The sequence below is a fragment of the Pogoniulus pusillus genome, chromosome 17, assembly GCF_015220805.1.
Source record: "Pogoniulus pusillus isolate bPogPus1 chromosome 17, bPogPus1.pri, whole genome shotgun sequence".
Classification (NCBI taxonomy): domain Eukaryota; kingdom Metazoa; phylum Chordata; class Aves; order Piciformes; family Lybiidae; genus Pogoniulus; species Pogoniulus pusillus.
Genome location: NC_087280.1, coordinates 21,483,057 through 21,503,423, shown reverse-complemented (window position 1 = coordinate 21,503,423; position 20,367 = coordinate 21,483,057). Strand labels below are relative to the sequence as shown.

Here is a 20,367-nt window from a genome sequence, read left to right as displayed (position 1 = left end):
TCTTTCCCAAAATAAAATTGCTGTGGGTAACATCCACTCACCTAGAGTGTGGGAACAATTGAGCACAAGATATTTGTGCCTGAGCCCTGTCGAGCTGATTTCAGAGCTGTGAGTCAGCTGAATGTCGTAAAATGGGCTTTACTTCCTGAGGTTGACTTCAAGTTGTAGGGGAAATGATTTCTAGGAAGTAAAGCCACCACTTTGCTTTGTAGCACAGAAATGCACTGGTGGCTGCACTTCACGTGCTGCTGGCCCTCTCTCTACCCACTTGTGAGCACAGCTCAGCATCCATGGAAATACCTGAAGCCCTGTGACACAAACCCTGCTGGGAGGCCTGGATGGTGGATGGAGATGGGTGGCAAGGGTGGATATGACCAGAGTCATTCACCCTGGCTGGCCAAGCAGAAAAGCAGGACTTCAGGAAGGTGTTAGTGCAGAAGAAAAAAAAATGGTTATGCGCTACCTTAGTGTCCTGAGCAGAAGTATGTTTGGAATTGACTCTTTAACCTTTCCAGTCCTAAGGAAATGCAAAGGCCTGTGCTGAATAAACAAAAATACCTGGGAGTTGTCCCCAAGTGGGTGATGATTCCTGAGGAGGGAGATAAGTGTTAATTCCTTTCGGTTTGTGACCTGTGTACCTGGTGCCTTGCTAGATGGACAGCCACACCTCTGGCCTTTGTGAATTCCTTCCAAGCTTGAAGCTGGCTCGCTTCATGCAACTTTCTGCACCTAGGATAAAAGTTTCTGTGCTGCAGTTATTGATAACCACCACCTGTGTATCTGGGAATTGAACAAAAGCCAGGTGTGCTTGCTGGCGTCTTCCATGCTCTGTGGGTGAAAGGCAGGTGCTGTGAGCATACATTTGTGTTGCAACCCTCAAGTCAGCTTCAGGCTGGGGACCCTCCCCTCAAGTCTTGAAGCGAGTTCTTAGGGGATGGCAAGTACCGTGCCCTGGATACATTGTTTCCCCCTTCCTTGCCCCTAGCCTGCATCTGTTGCAGTTGCTCTCCCAGCTCCTAAACGGCTAAGTGTGGGAATAGTTTCTGCTGCGAAAGCTGCAGGGCTGAACAAACCCTTGTGTATCTCCATCCAGCTGCTGGCTTCTCAAGCAATAAACTACTATTATTTGGGGTGGGGGAAAGGTTGCAGTGAGTCACAGCTCGGGCTGTTGCTGTTCCGAGAGTGTGAGGTGTGAAATGGTGGCATTTCTGGGTGCAGCCACCTTCCAGAGCCGGGCTGCTCTGCAGCGTGTGCTGCAGCCCTCGCACAGCAGAACGCTCTGCTTTCACTGGCAGCCATTTTATGGAGATGGAGCTAGATGCGAGAGAGGATCTGGCAGGGGTGACGAGGAGAGAAACTCAGGCGTGAAACAAGAATTGTCGTTCCTGGCTGCGCGTAAAAGCGGCGAGCAGCCCTCTCTGGTTTCGGTAGCGCTGAGAAAGCCCCGGTTCCCCGCACGAGGGGAAGGAAGGGCTGCAGCGCCTGGCATTTTGGTGCGGGTCCAGTTGAGTCACAAAATGGCTGTTCCTTTGTGCCGCATAGCTGACAGACATACTGCATTGCACTGTGTGCGCTCGGGAAGCAGCAGGAAGTTGCTGCTGCGAGTTCAGAGGCCACCTTGTGCCGCCTGGGGACGCCGATTGGCTGCGCTCGCCTGGTAACAGGCGGCGGGGCGGGCGGCGGCTGAGGCGGGGGCAGAGCCATGGCGGCGCCTGATGGCTGCGCAGCCGCGCGGCCTCTCCCACGCTCGCCAGCCCGCGGCTCGGCTGCGGAACGGGGCCGGGCGGCCGCCGCCTGCCCTCGCTCCCTCATCCGGGGGGCAAAGTCGCCTGCCTTGTCTTTATTTTCAGTAGGGCAGGCTGTTCTGGGGAGAAAGCGACTTGAAAAGGACCGGGGTTGTTTTGGGGGCAGCTCTTGATTTTTTTTACTTCCCCCCTTCCTTTCTTCTCCCCTCTCCAATTTTTTCTTCCTGATTTTCGTTTATTTCCCCCCCTTTTTTTCCTATTTCCCCCCCTTTTATTTTCCCTCACCTCCCTTTTTCCTTTTTTTTAATTTTCTTTTTTCCTTCTCCCTCCTTTTTTCTTTTTCCTTCCTCTTCTTTTTCTTTTTCCTTCCTCCTCTTTTTCTTTTTCCTTCCTCCTCTTTTTCTTTTTCCTTCCTCCTCTTTTTCTTTTTCCTTCCTCCTCTTTTTCTTTTTCCTTCCTCCTCTTTTTCTTTTTCCTTCCTCCTCTTTTTCTTTTTCCTTCCTCCTCTTTTTCTTTTTCCTTCCTCCTCTTTTTCTTTTTCCTTCCTCCTCTTTTTCTTTTTCCTTCCTCCTCTTTTTCTTTTTCCTTCCTCCTCTTTTTCTTTTTCCTTCCTCCTCTTTTTCTTTTTCCTTCCTCCTCTTTTTCTTTTTCCTTCCTCCTCTTTTTCTTTTTCCTTCCTCCTCTTTTTCTTTTTCCTTCCTCCTCTTTTTCTTTTTCCTTCCTTTCCCCTCCCCCCTTTTTTTTCTTTTCTCTTTCTCTCTTGTTCCTTCAAAAGGAATTGCAATTGCAGAACACTATAATATTCCTGGAACATCTGGCCTTTTTTTTCTTAACAGCGTTATAGTTTCCAGCATCCATAAATCACTGAAACCCATCTTGCTTTCAATATACACTTTACAGCTGATTTTTCTTTTAGCTGAGTAGAAATATTAAACACCTTCATTAAAAAGCCTCTCTATGTGGACTTCAATTTCTCCTTCAGGCTGAACAGGTTATTTTTCTTAGCTGTTATGACCATACCATATGGACTGAGTCTTTCGGTTTAATTTGTATTGCTGTGGATTCTTTAGCCAGGATTATTTTTTCCTTTTTTTAGCTTTTAACACTTTATGAACCCCCTCCTGTTTTTTTTTAGGGAAAATGCTTGATCAGTGCAGGACACAAAATGTGTAAGGAATTCATCTGACTCGTGATGTAATCTGTGCGCAGCACAAAGGAGGTGGTTCTTGCTTCGCTTTGTTGCTTCTGTTTCGCGTTACCCTCTCCAAGGAAATGTCTCATCTAATTATAAAGACATAATTCTGAAACTTTCGACTTCTCCGTTTCCTGTTCTGTAATCGCTGCCAGGAATCGATATGATATATATAGTGCTGGGGGAAAAAAAAAACAAAGCAACCAAAACCAACCAAACAAAAAGGCTTCGACAGCAATAAGCTACACTTAGCAACAATTTACTCTCTTCTGGGTTGTTTGGTTTAGTTGAACATTTTCAGCTACTTAGTAAGGTTTCACCTCTTCTCTGCATGGTTATTTCAGTGAATAAAAATGGGAACAAAAGCTCGCCTGGGTGATTCTGTAGCCCTGCAGAACGTTTCTGTGCTGCACTTGTGTGCAGGTGTGTGCAGGCATGCTCCCACCCCGCTGCTGCCCGCATTTATCGGTGCCCCCAGCCAGGAGGGGTTGATGCGGCTAAGATCGTAGATTAGAGCTTGTTCCGCTTTCTGTTGGATTGATGTTTCACCTGGTGTACTTTGAGGACAACAGCTGCCCTTATCTGCACCTTCCCCCATTTCCTATGTGCGCTGAAGCCAAACTCTCTCACGGCGTGAGGAGAAACAAGTGTTAAGAGTGCCGCAGGGTCACATCCGAGCACTTGCAGGGGGTGGCAGGTCTCTATGTGAGCTCTCACGTGTGTGCCTTGGGAGCAGCTGCTGCCTGCAGTTGGGCTGCAATAGCCACGCTTGCATTTGCATGAGAACGAACTTTTCCACTCCTAACTTCCTCAGAGGCAGGGCCTGGAAGGCAATGATGCTTAATTTTAATCTAACTTGGTATGGCGAGAAACCAGCTCCCACCTTTTGTTTCCATGCTTCACCCCTCCTTTCAGAAAGCTGTTCATATGATTAGCAGGTTACTGAGTTGCTAAGCCTGTCTGAGGAATTTTTATACTGACCTGTCTGTTTCCTCAGGCGTATCACCACTACTTTTAAGGAGCAGATGGCAGCTGCAGTGATAGCTACATGGTAAAGTAATTGGGACTGTGAGCAGGAGTGTAGGGCTGGGTCTGGAGCTTCTGATGCTATGGCCTTGCTGCTCGTGAACCTGCTTTGGGTGGGGTTGTCAGCTTGTGTTGGAATTGCATCTCCTCCTGACACAACCTGGAGGTGTGTGCACATCCATTATATCTTGTTTCCTGTCACAGACAGTTCAGCAAGAATGGCAATCTTACACTAGCCTGTCAAGATCTGAAGATGGAGAACTGCTTCTAAATCTCTCATTGTCCCTAGCCAGGAGGGTAGTGATAGTGGATGGAAGATTTTGTTCTGTATTTTCTTTCCTTTGAGAAAAATAAATGCAACCATGAGCAGCACTGCAGGAAGGGATGGCCTGAATTACCGTAATTAGATATAAGCAGGCTTCTAGCACAGCCTCTGCTGTTCTACTGACATGGGCTCTTACATGATTCTAAGGAAAGACCTGTGCTGAAATGCCATTTGAGGATGCTCTTTCAACAGGTGACAATGTGCTTGTAAAAGCTGCCTTTAGAGCTTGTAAAGGATCCTCGACACAAAAGCAAGAAAAAGACTTAAATGAAAAGTCCACCTCTGGCGACTTGCAATAAGGCTTTTCTAAGCCTGTCACAATACTGAGGCCTCCTTTTCTTGGAGCAGGGACTGGCTTGTCCCTGCTGCAGGAAGCAAAACGTTGATGGGAGCCTATCCAAATTCGCATTAGTTCTTACTACATCACTGCTTGTGCAGCACTGCTGCTGAATTCTCCTTTTCAACATATGGCTTGCTTTGTATTCATGTCTGGGCTGTGGTTTCATTTTCCTGGCCTTGATTTCTTAGGTTAAAAAAAAATAAAAACCTTGAAACAATGATCTCAGATTCCCTTCTGATGCTCTGCTGGTGAGGCTTGCACAAGTGTTTAATCTGCAAGCATACTTGCCAAACGCTGGGTGCTTCACAGATGGGAGTGCTGAACACTTCACTGCTCAGGCACCTTGACCCTGGCTATGAACAAATGTGTTGCAATGTTGAAAATCCACTGAGTGCAGAACAGTTGGCTCCTTGGGAAGGAGTCGTGTTGTAACTTTCTGTTCTTGCAGGCTTTACTGCGGGTAGATGTGACCGAGTAACTCAGAATTGCTAATGCATTAATTCTAGGAGTCGATTGCATCTCTTGCAGGGGGAGGAACCTCTGCTCTGCTATAACTACGGAGCTGTCACCAGCTACCAGCTTTGAGTGCCATGTGTTGTCTCTAAAACTGAGGCTTAACGATGAGCCTTAAATCTGTTAAAACTAGCTTTTAGCAGTCACTTGGAATAAAACCCTCGGGCCAGGTCAAGCTCCCTTTTTCTGATGCGCAGGTTATCTGGAACCAAAACGGAGTCTGTGCACCTTTGTGCACTTGTTAATGATTTGGGGTCCTGCATTTCCACATTACTGCATTTGTTTAATCCCTGAGGTCTTAAAGGAAGTTTGCAAACGTTGGTTAAGGGAGAAAAGACCCCAACCATCACCATTTCTGTACTAATTTAAGCCAAAATGATGTGCGTGCACTCTCCTACATCTGTAAGTTCCTGACAAGAAGTCGGATGCTGCCCGTGTGCAGCTTCCTTTGTGCTACCTTTGAGCTTTAGCCCAGCTGTCCCCTGCTGTGACAGCTGACTAGAGGCTGTGGCTGGCATGGCAAAGTGGCACAGGGAGTTAACCCTTGTAGGAAGGTGTGTGCCCCTGGGCTCATCACCCGGCTGCGGTGGTGGATGTGGAGCAGTGAGCGGAGATGATCCCTTTTCAAATCCCTGACAACTGCAATTGTCCTTCCCTTTCTGTGCAGGGGAGGGGAAGGAAGCTGCCTTTGGACATTCTCAATGGCCTCCTTAATCAAGCAGACGGGGTTTGACTCCTTTTGTTCCTGTGCCGTTATGGTTTTTCTTTTCCCACTAAACATGCTAAGCATTTTCAGCCTCTGGCTGGAAGATGAGAGCGCAGGGAGCCAGCTTTCCCAATCCTGAATGAAGTGCTCCCTTTACTTGCTTATGCAAGTGGAATGTGGAGTCTTTGTAGTGGAGGAAAAAAAAACCACTTCTGGAAAATGCTTGTCATTCAAGATAGCTTCGCGGGGAGCTGCAGCAGAGCTCGGAGTGAGGGATATATTTAGCTCGCTGTGCTCGGGGCTGCTCTGCCTCTGGCATTTGAGAACCCCGTGCTGGGGCAAATAGCAGTGGCCGCATTGCCTGTGATTTCGCTCTGCCTCCTCCTCATCCTCTCTTTCGAGCCAGATACGACGGCTATCGAGGCAGGGTCCCTGCTGAGTGTGCGATCCCTCAGCTGTTGCAGAAGCACCAGGGTCCTGTCGTGCTAGTGCTGTGTCAGTGTAATGGGCACCCAGCCTCCAGCAGCAGGGTTTGCAGTCGCACGTGGCAGAAGCGTGTATTCTCCACGGGAATCCTCCCTTCCCTGTTTGAGAGGAAAAGTGGCCACTCCCAGAACGAGGCGGGGGGGAAACAGGTTTTCTGAAGTACATGTTAGTTATGGCAGGGGCAACCCTGTAACCTTGAGAGTGTTTGTTGTGCCACTTGGAAGCCTGCCCGGAGCCGGCCTAATTATATTGTGATTATTCAGAGTTGATTGAGATGCCATTCTAAACAGTCTGAAGAGCCTGGCTGTGTTTGGTACAGTCTAGTTTAAGTTCCTGCTTTGAGGCAGATCACGTTAGAAATCCATACCATGCGTGGGTAGGGCCAGTAGAGTAGCAGGAATATTCTTTTTTCCCCTCCCTTTCCCTCATTTCCCCTTGAGCCTGCAGGAAAGAAGTTGGGACAAGCTCTGTCACCGATAGACCCTTCTCAGTGCTTCTCACTCAGAAAATCTCTGCCCTGGGAGACAGGCAAGCACCAATCACTCTCCTAACAGACTTCCAAAATAAAATAAAGAGGAGTCAAAAAGCCAGGAATTGAATTTAGCTGCAGTTTCACAGTGAGTGTCATCCACTCAGCTATCCTCTGAGCTCCCTCTAATGTCTCTCTGTCTCTGGCTAAGCATAGCATTTAACTTTTTTTACCCCTCAAGGCAAGGGTGACTTAAGGAAAGACAGAGATAGATCCCATGAAGGTCTCAGTCCTCTGTTGTCCACCTATTATCCTCTTCTATCAAATATTGTCCCCTCTTCATCAGATGATGTACAGCCATAATGACTCGTTTTGTTTCTCTCCCCGGCTTGTTTAGCCTAGAGGTGAAATGTGATTTGGTGCTTCTTTTACAGCTCCTGTGAGCCTTGTGTGCATGCATCAAGGTTAACCGGTGGTGCTGGGTTTTATGTGCAACACACGCAGGAGGCATTTCACACATGTTTAATAACGTTATGTAATACAGAGCAATAAACGGTCACGTTTATAGATGGAATATTCAAAGGAAATACTGGTGAACAACAAGGTGTCCTGCTGAGCTGCTGTGTTAGCTTTGCCACTGCCCCTTTGTGTGCACAACGGTGTGTGGGTAGGCGACTTTAGGAAGACAGCTGGAAATTGGCTGCCTGCACTGACTGTGCTGGCCTGTGCTTTGGAGTAGAGCAATGGCCAGTGCCACTGGTGGATGGGCGTGACTGGCAGCCTTGGCTCTTTTCCTGCTAGACCTAAACCCAACAGATAGATGTGGTCTGGAGAAGACGTCCTGCTCCCTTCAGACTGCAGTATGGCTGCCTGCTGCCGTGCCGCGGGTCCGTTGCAGCAGGTCCAGTGGGCTGCCCTGTGGTTCCGAGGTTGCTATGCACTTGGAATGTTGTGAGCAAGCTGGCAGTTGGCTTGGCTTTTCCAGAGAGGGACGTTGAGGAGCCAGAGGTGTCCCAGCTGAGCAGCTTGACTTGCTGCTGGCCCAAAATGGGGGACTTGCTTGCCCCTTCTCTCAACAACTCGTCTGTGCTGCCAGATGTAGTGTTCCTGGTTCCTGGAGAGGCTTCCTCGCTAAGCCTGCAGTTTAACTCCGGACTAGACTTCTGACGTGTTCCAGAGGCTCTGGAGATGTTCATCAGGCTGCTCAGAGCTGGCATAAGCGTGAGGTGAGTACTGGAAAGGTGAAGCGTGAGGATTGGCTGGAAAGGGGAGAGGCTCTCTGTCCTTGAGCCTGCCCGGGGCATTTTCACAAGTGCTCAGCTTGCTAAGTGAAACTTGATTAGATTCACGACTTAGTGTTGGAGTTATTAAACCTAGGAGTAACTTGGCTTGTGGGATGGTCGTGGGTCGTTAATCCTACTTTATCTGCTTGATTAAACTCAAGTTCTATCAAAGCCAGATTTTAAAGTGTTGCATGGAATGGTCCCAGTTAGAGCAATTCCCTTTTCAACTCTTGGTCCCAGAATCGTGTGTTGTCTTCCACCTTCTGCAAACATATCTACTGTTTGTAATTTTCAAGAGCTTAGAAAGTTGTGGGTTTGGGGCTTTTTTTTTGCTGTTAGCAAAGATGATCCCCTATAAAATGAAGTCATAAATGCAATATTAAATGCTAAGGCTGGAGGCTTCAGGCTTGCTGTAATTAATTGCCTTGTAAACTTTGATGCCTGATTGTAAAGGGTCTTATCGCTGCTGTTCAGCTACTTATTTCTTGGAACCAAATCATCCTTCTTAGGAAGGGCTAATTTGGTTTTCTTCTCCCTCAAGTCAGAGGCAGGCTCTTAATTAAAGCAGAATTATAGCCTGAAGTATTTCTTAGAAACCAGAGGAACATTCTTGGCTGAGCCTTTGCACATCTCCCATTTTTACAGGAGTTTCTCACTTCAAGGGAGTTCCCAACAGTCCAGCTGTAGCTTTCGTGATGTTCAGGGTGTTTCTCTGCTTGGATTTGGAGGACAGTAAACTGTTTGAATCATGATGTTTGGTGACTCTTATTTATAGTTTACCCTCCTAATTGAAAGTAGGTCTCGTCTGGCTGTTAACTTAGGCACACTAAAGCAGGGCATACTCCCAAAATAGCTTCTGAAAAGAGGACTTAAATCTCCAGTTATGAAGAGTGTAAGGCCTGACTTGATCTCTAATGTTGCAAATCCTTTATAGTCTGGTGAAGCAAAGAGGTTTTCCTGATTGTCCTGGTGATAGGATTGTTTTATGGAATTAGCCATCTAAGTTAACATCTCCTTTTGTCTTGGGAGCAGGAGCACAAATCCTATGAGGAGAGGTTGAGGGAGCTGGACCTGTTTAGCCTGGAGAAGAGGAGGCTCAGGGGTGATCTTATTACTGTCTACAACTACCTGAAGGGGCATTGTAGCCAGGTGGGGGGTGGCCTCTTCTCCCAGGTAACCAGCAACAGAACAAGGGGACACAGTCTCAAGTTGTGCCAGGGTAGGTATAGGCTGGATATTAGGAAGAAGTTCTTCACAGAGAGAGTGATTTGCCATTGGAATGGGCTGCCCAGGGAGGTGGTGGAGGCACCGTCCCTGGGGGTCTTCAAGAGAAGACTGGATGAGGCACTTAGTGCCATGGTCTGGTTGACTGGATAGGGCTGGGTGCTAGGCTGGACTGGATGAGCTTGGAGGTCTCTTCCAACCTGGTTGATTCTATGATTCTATGATATATGTATATAACTTGTAGCAGCCTTCAAAAAGACTCAATTCCTCACCCAAACTGGTAGATAATTGACAGTCATCATTAAGAAGTTGCTCTCTGCTCAGATGACACAGGTCACATCTGGACCCCCAAAAAAAAACAAACAAACCCAAACCAAAACCAACCCCAAACAAACCCAAACACAATTACAGTATCCAGTTAATGTTATGGATAAAGCACAAGCTATTGATACGCAGAAAGGCTTTGTTCTTATGCCCTTGAAGTAAAGCTTAGGGCCCTTTGAAACAAAAGAGCTCCAGAGTGGGAGCAGGGCGGTAATTATCAGTAATTACTGTTCAGCCTTCAAACAAATGGTGCCAGAGCTCAGTCTAGCCTGGGCTGCTACCTCTAGTGGGAGGTGTCCCTGCCTATGGCTGGGGCGGGGGGGGTTGGAACTGGATGATCTTTGAGGTCCTTTCCCACCAAAACCATTCTATGAATTTATTCCAGCTACTGCTAATAAATATGATCGAAGGAAAAAAAGTGTCTTCCTCTTTCTTGCATCCCTGTGGAAGATGGGATGCCAGCACGATTCCACAAGAGCCTGGTGTTGGCCATTTGGGATCAGGGCAGTAGAGGTTTGGGTGCCTGCGGATCACATTCTTTCACTGCAGGAGGCTCTGTGGGGTGGTGTCCTGCCAAAGCCTTGCCTGTGGAAGGCAGAGCTGCAGCAGCACGGCTTCCTCCAGCAGCGTGGCAGTGTTTGTTAACAAAGGTCCCACCTCTAACGCTGAGCGTTGGCCTTTGCCTGCTACAGGTAGGCTCGGTGGCAAAGCCATGCCTTTGAGGGGGCGCTGGGAGCTGATGCCAGCAGATGTGTGGCATCCGCTCAAGGCAAAGCTGCTCCGAGAGCTGCAGGGTGGCAGGCACAGGATCACAGGATGTCAGGGGTTGGAAAGGACCTAAAGAGCTCATCGACCAACTCCCAGGGCGAGCAAGAAGAGACGTGATCGGCAGTGGGGTGTAGCAGAGAGCACGGGGATGGAGAAGAGGGGACTGGAAGCAGCAGAACATGCAAAGGGAGGGACATCCAGCAGCAGGGTGTAGAAGAGCATCTGTGTATGGGGCTGTTGCTTTGGTTGTCATGCACAGAAGTGGGACAGGCAAGAGTGCCTGGGTGGCCTGGAAGGGTAGCTGTGCAACTTGGTTTTCCAGCCGGGCTGGGAGGAAGCGATGTGACGCCGAGATCCCTTCAAAACCACGCGGGGACAATGACACCAGCAGCACGGCTGAGGAAGCTTAGTTCCTAGTCCTTCAGCCTCAGAAGCGCTCACTCTGCACCATGTCGCTTTCTCCTGCGTACTCTACGCTCTTGCCTTACAGCACCCCCGAGCAGCAGCTGCCGGCTGCGCGCAAGATGGTGGCGGAGGGCCGGGTGCAAAATGGCGGCCGGCAGGCTGGCGGCGCGCCCCGCTCTGCGCCGCAGTCCCTTCTGCAGCGCTCCCGCCCTGCTGCCTGCTGCCCTCTGTCCGCTCCCGCCGAGACGGCAGCCGGGACGCGAACTCCGGAGCTGCAGCGCTGCCGCGGCCAGCCCGCTGCGATTCCTCAGGGACCTTCAGAGGCTTTATGGAGAGCAGAAAACATCCTGACGTGGCGTTCATGAGCCCTGTTCGAACAGGGCTGTACCTGTGGACGGCAGCCGAGGCTAGGGATGGGCTGCTGCCCCCTGTGCCTGTGCTTGTGGGGCTTTTGCCTTTGTGTTCTTTCTCGAGTGGTGAAATCTCGGCCGGGCCGTCAACGCACCTGGTTACTTGGGTGATTTTGTGCGAAAAAGAAGGAAATTAAAACCTGTGTTCTCCCTGCAGAGCTTTCCTGTCTCTTTTATTCGTGGCGTTAGCTGCTGCACACCCTTCAGCATCACGGCAGCATTAAACACTACGGAAGCATTGAACGTTAGAGAAGCATTAAACACTACAGAAGCATTGAACGTTAGAGAAGCATTAAACACTACAGAAGCATTGAACGTTAGAGAAGCATTAAACACTACAGAAGCATTGAACGTTAGAGAAGCATTAAACACTACAGAAGCATTGAACGTTAGAGAAGCATTAAACACTACAGAAGCATTGAACGTTAGAGAAGCATTAAACACTACGGAAGCATTGAACGTTAGAGAAGCATTAAACACTACGGAAGCATTGAACGTTAGAGAAGCATTAAACACTACAGAAGCATTGAACGTTAGAGAAGCATTAAACACTACAGAAGCATTAAACGTTAGAGAAGCATTAAATATCACAGAAGCACTAAATATCACAGAAGCATCCAATGTTACAGAAGCATCCAGCTGCAGCTCAGCAGCTGGCTTGGAAAGACCATTTGCAATCTCCTTCTTGTCACGCTGCAGTTTGGTGCGTGGCAGAGTGGGATTTGTGACGCTCCCCTTTCCTGTCTCCTCTGTTGTGCATTGTAATGAGTGTTCAGTTTGCTTTAACTGGGTTTTCAATGAAAAAGAAACAAGTGTTGGAATGATGGGGCAAAGCTATTCGAGTATTTTAGCCACCTAAAGTAGCGTGGCCTCTTGTTTTATGTGGGGGGCTAGCATTGAAGTGAATGTTCTGTATGTTTTTAACATGAAGAAATAAAACCCCAGCACCTGTGTGAAGTTTTCCCCCTCCCACTATGTACTGCTTGAGGAATGCTGTTTGCCCAGCACTGGTGTAATCCTTTGAGCAGGAACTGCCCCAGCACATGCCTCTGTAAGCCCTTTTCTCCTGCTCTGTTGCTGAATTTATTCTCTCTGCAAGAAGCATGATATTTAATACAATACGTAGTGTTATGCATGCAGTCTCTGGTGCTGGTCTCTTTCAGAAATTAAGCAGGATTGTTCAGGACACTGGGCAGTGATTTTGGAGGCTGCACTCCCACTCTGTGTGTCCCGGGAAGGAATTGCTTCTGCTTCAGTGTGCCAGTGCAGGGTGTCTATTGGAGGCCACACGCTTGCATTTTGGCTATGCCAAGCCTCTTGCTGTAGCTTGGACGTGGCTCGGGTTTGTTTGCTGCGTGTTTGCAGGCTGTGTCAGTGCAGTTAAAATGTAATCTCTTCTTTCTCTACCATCAGTCACTCGGCATCTGAAGAAGCCTCTGGCTCTGACTCTGCAAGCCAGTCTGAAAGTGAACAGGGCAGCGAGTCAAACAGCAGCTCGGAGTCCTCAGAGAGTCAATCTGAATCCGAAAGTGAATCAACATGTTCGAAATCCCAGCAGACCCCTCCTGAAACCAAAGAAAAACCAGCCTCTAAGAAGGAAAGGATAGCAGATGTTAAGAAGGTATTGCCCCTGCTGCTCTGCACAGCCATGTTACCCCTGCACCCACCATGAAAGGGCAGAGAGCAGGACCTTAACACAGCTGTCTTCAGCTTCCCCACCACTTTGCACGTTGACCAAATGGCTTCCAGACTCTGGTATCTTCAAGTCAATTGCTGGCTGTTTGGTCTGTGCTGGTGTCATCCTTGTGAGCAGGAGCTTGTGTGTTTGATGGAACAACCCTTTGTGCACCAGGTAGATAGTGGTGGGACTGACTGGTGCGAATGAGGGGCAGACATCTGTCATCACAACACGACCTTGTCACTTCATCCTGTCTCTTTGTCTTTCCACTCCACTTTTCTGTCTCCCCTCTCCCTCAGAAGCAGTAAAGCTTACTCATGTAGTATATAATCAGGAGAAATCTTGTCTAAGGTTTGGACTACATTGATTTTTTTGTCACTGTCTTCCTTCTTGAAAGAAGCAAAGGAAAGCAGAAAAAAAGGAGAGAAAGAGGGGGAAAGGCTTTTAACTTATTTATTATGCCTAGAACTGTGGTTCTTTGTTGTGGTTTTTTTTTTCCCCTGCAGCCTCCCAGCTACCACTTAGCAACACCTCTCTCAAATAGCCAGGTTTGCCCTCTGTCTGGTTCTTCCTAGCAGGAAAAGGGATTACAAGTGTCTGATGATCATAGATTCTCTGATTCTGTGTGTATGATGTTCCCCTGATTGGCACCTCCCCAGTGCAGAGCTGTGCCTTATGTGCTTTACCTGGACAATGGAGACACCTGAGGAACAGAGTGTAGTATGAGGTGAGGAAGAGGAGCTGGATTACCCATTTGGAGACAGAAAGTTGGTGAGGTTAGAGGGAAGAAAATCAGGTTAGGTCAGGTCGATTTGTTTGCTTGTTGTGTGTAACTCTCCCGTTCCTTCTAGCTGCAATTTGGACTTGCACAGCTTGCTTGTGAGAGCGAGTTGTATGGAGAAAGTAGCTATGTGTGTAAAGAAAAGACTGAGAAGGAAGGGCAATGCTTGCAGCCTGTGCTCCCTCACCTATTTGCAAGGGAGAAGTAAAGGATTTTGCTAATAGCTTCTCCCTCTCACAAATTATTCGGCTGCCAGCTCAGGTTGTGGCTAAACTTGATGTGTTCAGGCACCAGCAAGGAAGGATGTGTTTGTAGGGCAGCTGTGGTGCCACCATATTTCTGTTTTGTGGTTGATAAGCAGGGATTGAAGGAAGTTTTCTTTTCCTCTGAGCCTCTAAGAGCATGTCCCTAGCAATAAACATCAAAATTACCCTGTGAGGGAGCATAGCCACACTTAGCATGGATGAAACATGAAAAGGTCAGGGCACTCTCTAATGAGAAAGCCTCTCCCTTCATTAATTTCTCTGTTAATGGGTGTTTTCCGTAGCTAAATCTTACCCAGGCATGTTGATACCTGTTCCCCTTGAATAACCAAGGCAATTAATTAGGATATTATTGTTTATTTGGTATTTCTGTCTAGATACACCCATGAAGATGAGGTTAATTTGTGTTGGGTGCTATTCAGATTTGGCATGGGAGTAGATCCCTCATCCAAAACTTGTGCCATTTGAAAGTCAAATTCTTCAGGTGGTTTGGGGGACTGGTTTTGAGGGTTTGTTTCATGTGATTTTATCTCCCTGCCCCACAGAGCAGTCTGTCTGTGGCAGTGTTATCCCATTACTCCTTTAACAGTTGCACAAAGAATAGTTGGAGTGCAGCCTTGTATTCATCAGACTCTTAATCCCAAGTCGCTGCTGCATCTGGCAGTGCGTTTTGGTTTCCTTTTCCTGATGGTGGCTTTTACAGACATTTGAGAACTGGAGGGAGATGAGCTGAAGGGGAATGAATAAGTTTAGAAAACTGTCAGAGGATAAGCTCTGCTGAAGGAGAGAGGGGTTGCTGGTGTCGGTCTTTGAGAGGGACACGTTGGTGGTTAGTATCTGCCCTGGGAATCTGCCGGTGTCTTGTGTCGCCTACACAGCTCTGCATTCATAACCCTCTAGGCATCAGTTCTTGTCTCCCCCTTCTCCTCCTGTCCATCCAGCAAGAACAAGTGCATGCTGTTACACACTCTGTAAACTGTGTGGAGCCTGGTTACAGCAAATGGAACACAACCATTCCCAGTAGCTGTCCCTGCACATCCATGTGTCCTGTACTGCCAAGCTGCATTCGCATCAGTGCCTTCAGGAGAAGTGGAAGCACTTCTGCCTTGTCTTGCCAAAGGACAGGGTATTCTGGCCAGGTTGGGCCACAGAATATGCTTTTGAGGTTGCTGCTGGTGATGTCAGGCAGCTGATGGGGTATTCCCTATGGAGAGAAATGGTAATGGAAACTGCCAGCAACAGTGAATTGTCCCTTTTGAGGTGATAGGTCCATTAATTTCACATGCAAGGTGTTGCCTCTCTACCTTCAGCACCTTTGGTTGTAGAGGACTGGCTATCAACACTCTATCCCTCAGCCTGAACAAGCTGGAGAGTAATTTTCACCCCGATGGAAAGATGGAGCACCATAAAGCTGAGATAAAACACAGTGCTTTAGAGTGTTACCAGACATCCCCTAACACTCATCATCCTTTTCAGCCAGTTCTTTAAAGCCTTCCTATACTGGTTGCTAAATCCCTAATGGGTTTATGTTTAATTAAAAACAAACAAACAAACAACATTCACCATCAAACTTCTAAAATGTCAGAAGTAAGGGGGGTGAAGCAGGCCCTCTGATGGTCTGTTTATTTTGCAGATGTGGGAAGAGTATCCTGATGTTTATGGGGTTAGGAGGTCAAACCGGAGCAGACAAGAGCCGTCGCGATTTAATATAAAAGATGAGGTAAGGAAAAAAAAACCCAAAAGATGAGGGATTACTGAACATATCAAACCCAGCAATCCCAAAGAACGAAGGCAGGTCTTATTTGCATTGCCTTGTAACCACCGAGTCCTAGCCTGATGCGTGGATGTTGGAGCTTACAGTTAAAGTTTTCACTTGGCCCTCTGGAGTCAGCGGGACACTGAGATCTGCATGCACTGATCTGGTTGCTGGAATGGGACATAATGCAAGTCATGCTCTGCTGTAGAAACGTCCTGGAGAGAATGAGTCTGTCTGGAAAAAAAAAACCAAAACAAACCAAAACCCACAAAAACACAACACAAATCCAACTAGGAATAAAGGAAACTTCCCAGAAACACCTCGTCACAACAAAAGAGCCATTGTTGCCCGACCTGGAATGGATCCTGCTGATAACAGCATTTGTGTGCATTCAGCTTTATGAACCATCCACTCGTCTTTGAGTGAATAGTGGGGAGTCTTTTATGCTTCAGTTGGAGGTGATGGTGGTCAAAGCCTGGCAGACAAACTTTCCTTTTTTCAGAAGATGTAGGATTAAGCCTCCACCTTCACTTGCATCTATCAGACTTTCTGCATTTTCATCTGCAGGTGCTCAGAAGGGTTGAGTAGCTATAGCAGAGGGCAGAGGCTTAGTAAGCCAGAGGTGAAGCTTGGGGCTTACAACTAGATACAAACCCCTACTGTTGGGAACCTGAAGATAAGAGGGCCAGATTCTGAGCAGAGCAGGAGCCCAGTGGCGCTTTCTGATGGTCAGGATGTTGGTGCTTCGCTTCCAAAACACACATTTGGATGCTGGAGGGCTCCGAGTCGCGTGGCACGCACACACCTCCATCTCCTTCCTCTGCTGTGTTACCTCTGAACCTTGCAGCACCTCCAGTGCCACCAGCTGTGCCCCGCTTCAGGCTCCTGTGCTGGATGTCCCACGTAGCAGCAGGTTAGGAAGGGCCTCGGGGCACATCATTGACTTAGCTTTTGTTTTCCTTTTCAAGTTCTGCAAGGGCCAGGCTCGCTGGCCACCTCTCTGTGCGATGCCCTGGCATGCACTGTGCTGCCGATGTCACACCCACCACAGACCTCCGCTGCAGGCCCGAGTGCCCTCTTAGGGGCTCAGGTAAGTCCCATCTTTTTTTTTTGTTTTACAATATTACGTGGTTTTGCAAATGTTGTTTTCTTTTTCAATATCTTTATTTCCTACTACTTAAGGTATGAGAAAGTTTAAAAAAAACAACAAACCCAAAACGAACTCGATCTGAGATGTAAAAAAAAAAAACTTTGCTATACCACAAAATATTGTAAAAAACAAAAAACAACATCCCTCCCCCCCCCCAAAAAAAAAAAGTAAAGAAAATCCAAGTCCTGCAAATGATCCCAGTGCAAGCCAAAATTGGAACACTCCTTCCCCCTCTCCTTCCCCCAAAGCAACGCTGACCCATCCCTGTAGGGCGACTCCCATCTGCAGCAGAGTCTGACGGAGGGTGTGACGTGGCAGGAGCACAGTGCTGGGGCCTCGCAAAGAGCAGGAGGATGTGGAGAGTCTTGCTTTTGGAAGACCTAAAACGCCAAGAAGGGAGGAAATAGCATAGCTCGAGCCTGCATGGTGCTGAGCACTCCTCGCTGCTGCTGGAGCGGGCAGAAACCCAAGGCACTTGACACCTCTTAAGATTGCTTTTTACCTTTACAGGGTTAAGCCTGTCGCCAGTGACCTCCTCTTGTTGCTTGCTGCTTGGGACTTCCAGCACAGTGTCTAGGAGCTTTTAATTGCCTTCTTCCCTAACGCTTCTCTGCAGTGTTAGCGAACAGCAACGACCAGGCAGCCTGGCAGGCTCAGAGAACAAGAACCAGCCATCATCACACCTGCCCTCCTGCTGCCCCATCACTCAACCTGGGTGGGGGAAGGTGGCATGGAGGTGGAGGTGGCTCAGTTTTGGGGGCACTGTTCCATCTCAACTCTGTCCTCTGAGAGCAGCGGTTTGGGCAGGGTTATTTCTGTGTCAGAAGTGATTTGCCTCTGAGAACTTTGGTATTGCCCAGAGGTCACCAAGCCTGTGGTGCAGGTCTGTGAGCTGCAATTGAGAGGGTGACAACTGGTGATCGATACTGAGACATGGGCAGAAATCAAAGTGAAAGGGCAGTTTTGCATAGGGGTACAGAGCTGCTGGCAGGGCCAGAACTGTCTCCAGGAATAAGAGCATGTGTGAATTTTCTAGTCAGAGCAGTACTTGCCCTGTGTGTTTTCTTTGCAGTTCATAAATCAGCCTCAGGTTTCAGCCAGGGGAAGCGAGATGTGCAGAGCCAGGTGCCTTTCAGAGTATTCTAGGGCAGCTGAGAAATAAATGTGCCCGAAAGCAGACACAATCTTTTTGTCATTAAAAGGGTAATTTGAGGTTGAAGTCAATGATCAGTGTGAGAGAGGCCACAAATTGCACACCAGAGGTGTTCCCAAAGTAGAGTTGGTTTGATTATTGAAACCCAGGTTCTGCTCATTTACATTCTGATCAGTGCTTTACATCTTCTCTTTGCTCAAAGTTCATGTTCTGCTACTAGTATTGCTGAGAGAGGTAATAAAACTAACCTGGTGAGCTGAGGTTCTCCAGCTTTTCAGCAGCCCTACAGCTTGGCCTCTGTGAAGCCTGAAATGAGCAAATCCTTACTTTAACTGTAGTCTGAAATATTTCTTGCCTCTGTTTAAGCACATCTTTATCTCTCCTAGTAGGCAGCATGAGCTCAGGAGGCTCACGTGGACCATGCCTATGGCTTAAAGTCTTCTCTCAAAGTTTTTCTGCCTGGGCTGGTGGTGAGGACACACATGGACAACCTGTAGGACCAGAACTTGAAAGCTGGTGCTGCTGCATTGCTCTGCTTGGTGCTGTGTGTGCAGCATCACTGTGTTCTGTACAGTGTTGCTCCATAGATATTGACTCAGGGAAAAGTGTGCACACTTTGTGTGCTGGGAGAGAAGAAGAAATTACATGAGAGGAGGCAGTGAAGCATGGAGGAGAAGGCTGATGCCTTCAGCTGGAACTGGGGAAAGCAAATCATAAGAGGCCAGTTCCTAGCCCAGTTAGAAGCAATGACTGGCACAGTAGAGAAAGGGGGAATGAGAGAAGGTCACCTTTGCCTTCGGCCACAGAAGTGGCACCCCAGAGGGGCAGCCTGAGCCCAGCAGAGCTTTGTCAGTGCTGGTACCCAAGCTCTGAGGGTGAGCAGTGTGCCCCTCAGTATCTTACTGGGCTGACAAAAAGCCCTGGTGGGTCCTGGAGATGGATTTTGTCAGCTTCACTTGTGTCATTCAGGGAAGTGACAGCACTAAAATTCGAGTTGCATGTGATTGCCCAATCAGTCTGCTTCCTGATGACAGTGAGTGGCAGTCTGGGGTGCAGGTGACACCTCAGCTGCATGCTCTGAACCTGGTGTGCTCCCAGCTCTCTGGTTATCATCTACGCTTCCTTAGCTAAGGAACTGGCCACCAGCCAGAGCCTGTGGGTTGATGTTGATAATGGGGTGTAACAAGAGCCCAAGGCAGAGGTGAAAATCTTGACCTAGGGCTGATCAGAATCGCACAGTGTTAATGTGTTGGAAGGGCCCTCCAGATCATCCTCTCCAATCCCCCTGCCAGACCAGGATCACCTAGAGTAGGTCACACAGGAACACATCCAGATGGGTTTGCAATGTCTCTAGAGAAAGAAAAGGAACATAGAACTCAGCACAGATTTTGCAGCTGCATCCTGGAATGTGGATTTAAGCAGAATGAAGAGATTGCCTAAGTGTGCTTCTGCTTTGGTTTTGTTTTGTTTTTAATCAATTAGTCTTTCTGAATAAAATGGTGAAAAGCAGCTTTTGGCCGGGGGCTGGAGCTTGGCACACCAGGGACAGCATGACAGGAGCCAGTGAGACACGGGTGTGTGGTAGGCGAGCGAGCAGCGAAGAGAGGCGGTCACAGGTGGCTGCTGCCGGCACTGCGCTTCCCAGCGCCAGTGCAGGGAGGATGTAGGAGCACAAGCAGGCAGATGACTCAGGCTGGGGACTGGCTGTGTCAGAGGAGACAGAGCTAGGCTTGACGTGCAGCCAAGTGAGACAATGATGTCTTTGAAAAATGTAACTGAAGGCAGATGAACTGCAGTCACAAGTTACGTTTTTCAAGGCAGGAAGAAGTGAGGGAGAGGAGAGTCGTTAAGAGATGAACGTTGGCTTTGTAGAGGCAGAGACAGAGCAGCAGGAGAGCAAAGGCATTAGGGAATGTACACTAGAGACTTTAAAATGGGATTTTGGCAAAGAAGTGGAGTTAGTTTCAAAGAGCCAAAGGTTCTATTTGGTTTTCTCCAAATGTGATCTGCTCTGACGTAGAGCTCAAGGCAAATCCACCTCTCTTCACTTGGGGTTTGCCAAAAGGCAGCAGAAAGTAAACATGCTTTGAGGGACTGCTCTCACCAAAACATGTCAGAATTGGAATGACAAAGCAGCGTGCTTCAGAGGGCAGAGAAGAGATGGAAAAAAGGCAGGCTGAGGTCTTTTAAACTTTGCCTGTTGCAGCTGAAATCTGTTAACTGCTTAGCTTTGTTACAAGGGCAGGCAGGGTGCTTTGTGGTTCTTGTCAGTCACTTGCTTCCTGGCTACTTGGTGAAAGAGAGGAGATCTCCTGCAGGGCTGTGAAAGAGGTAGATGGGCAGACGTTCAGAGCAAGAGATGGTGCAAAG

The 20,367-nt window shown here is 48.2% G+C and overlaps 1 protein-coding gene across 7 annotated transcripts in view; it reads left to right on the top strand.

Annotated features, from left to right (window-relative positions):
• The window catches only part of CHD2 (chromodomain helicase DNA binding protein 2), a 57,800-nt gene that overhangs the window by 3,081 nt on the left and 34,352 nt on the right, over positions 1-20,367 (top strand). For 3 of the 7 annotated variants that reach the window (XM_064158043.1, XM_064158042.1, XM_064158050.1), the window contains exons 3-4: positions 12,630-12,837; positions 15,572-15,658. In XM_064158043.1, coding sequence (XP_064014113.1) covers positions 12,630-12,837; positions 15,572-15,658 — 295 coding nt within the window. Of the gene's footprint in view, positions 1-6,281; positions 6,951-7,367; positions 8,029-12,629; positions 12,838-15,571; positions 15,659-16,662; positions 16,785-20,263; positions 20,329-20,367 lie in introns of those variants that run through there. The other 4 variants (XM_064158045.1, XM_064158044.1, XM_064158047.1 and 1 more) reach the window with 4 other exon arrangements.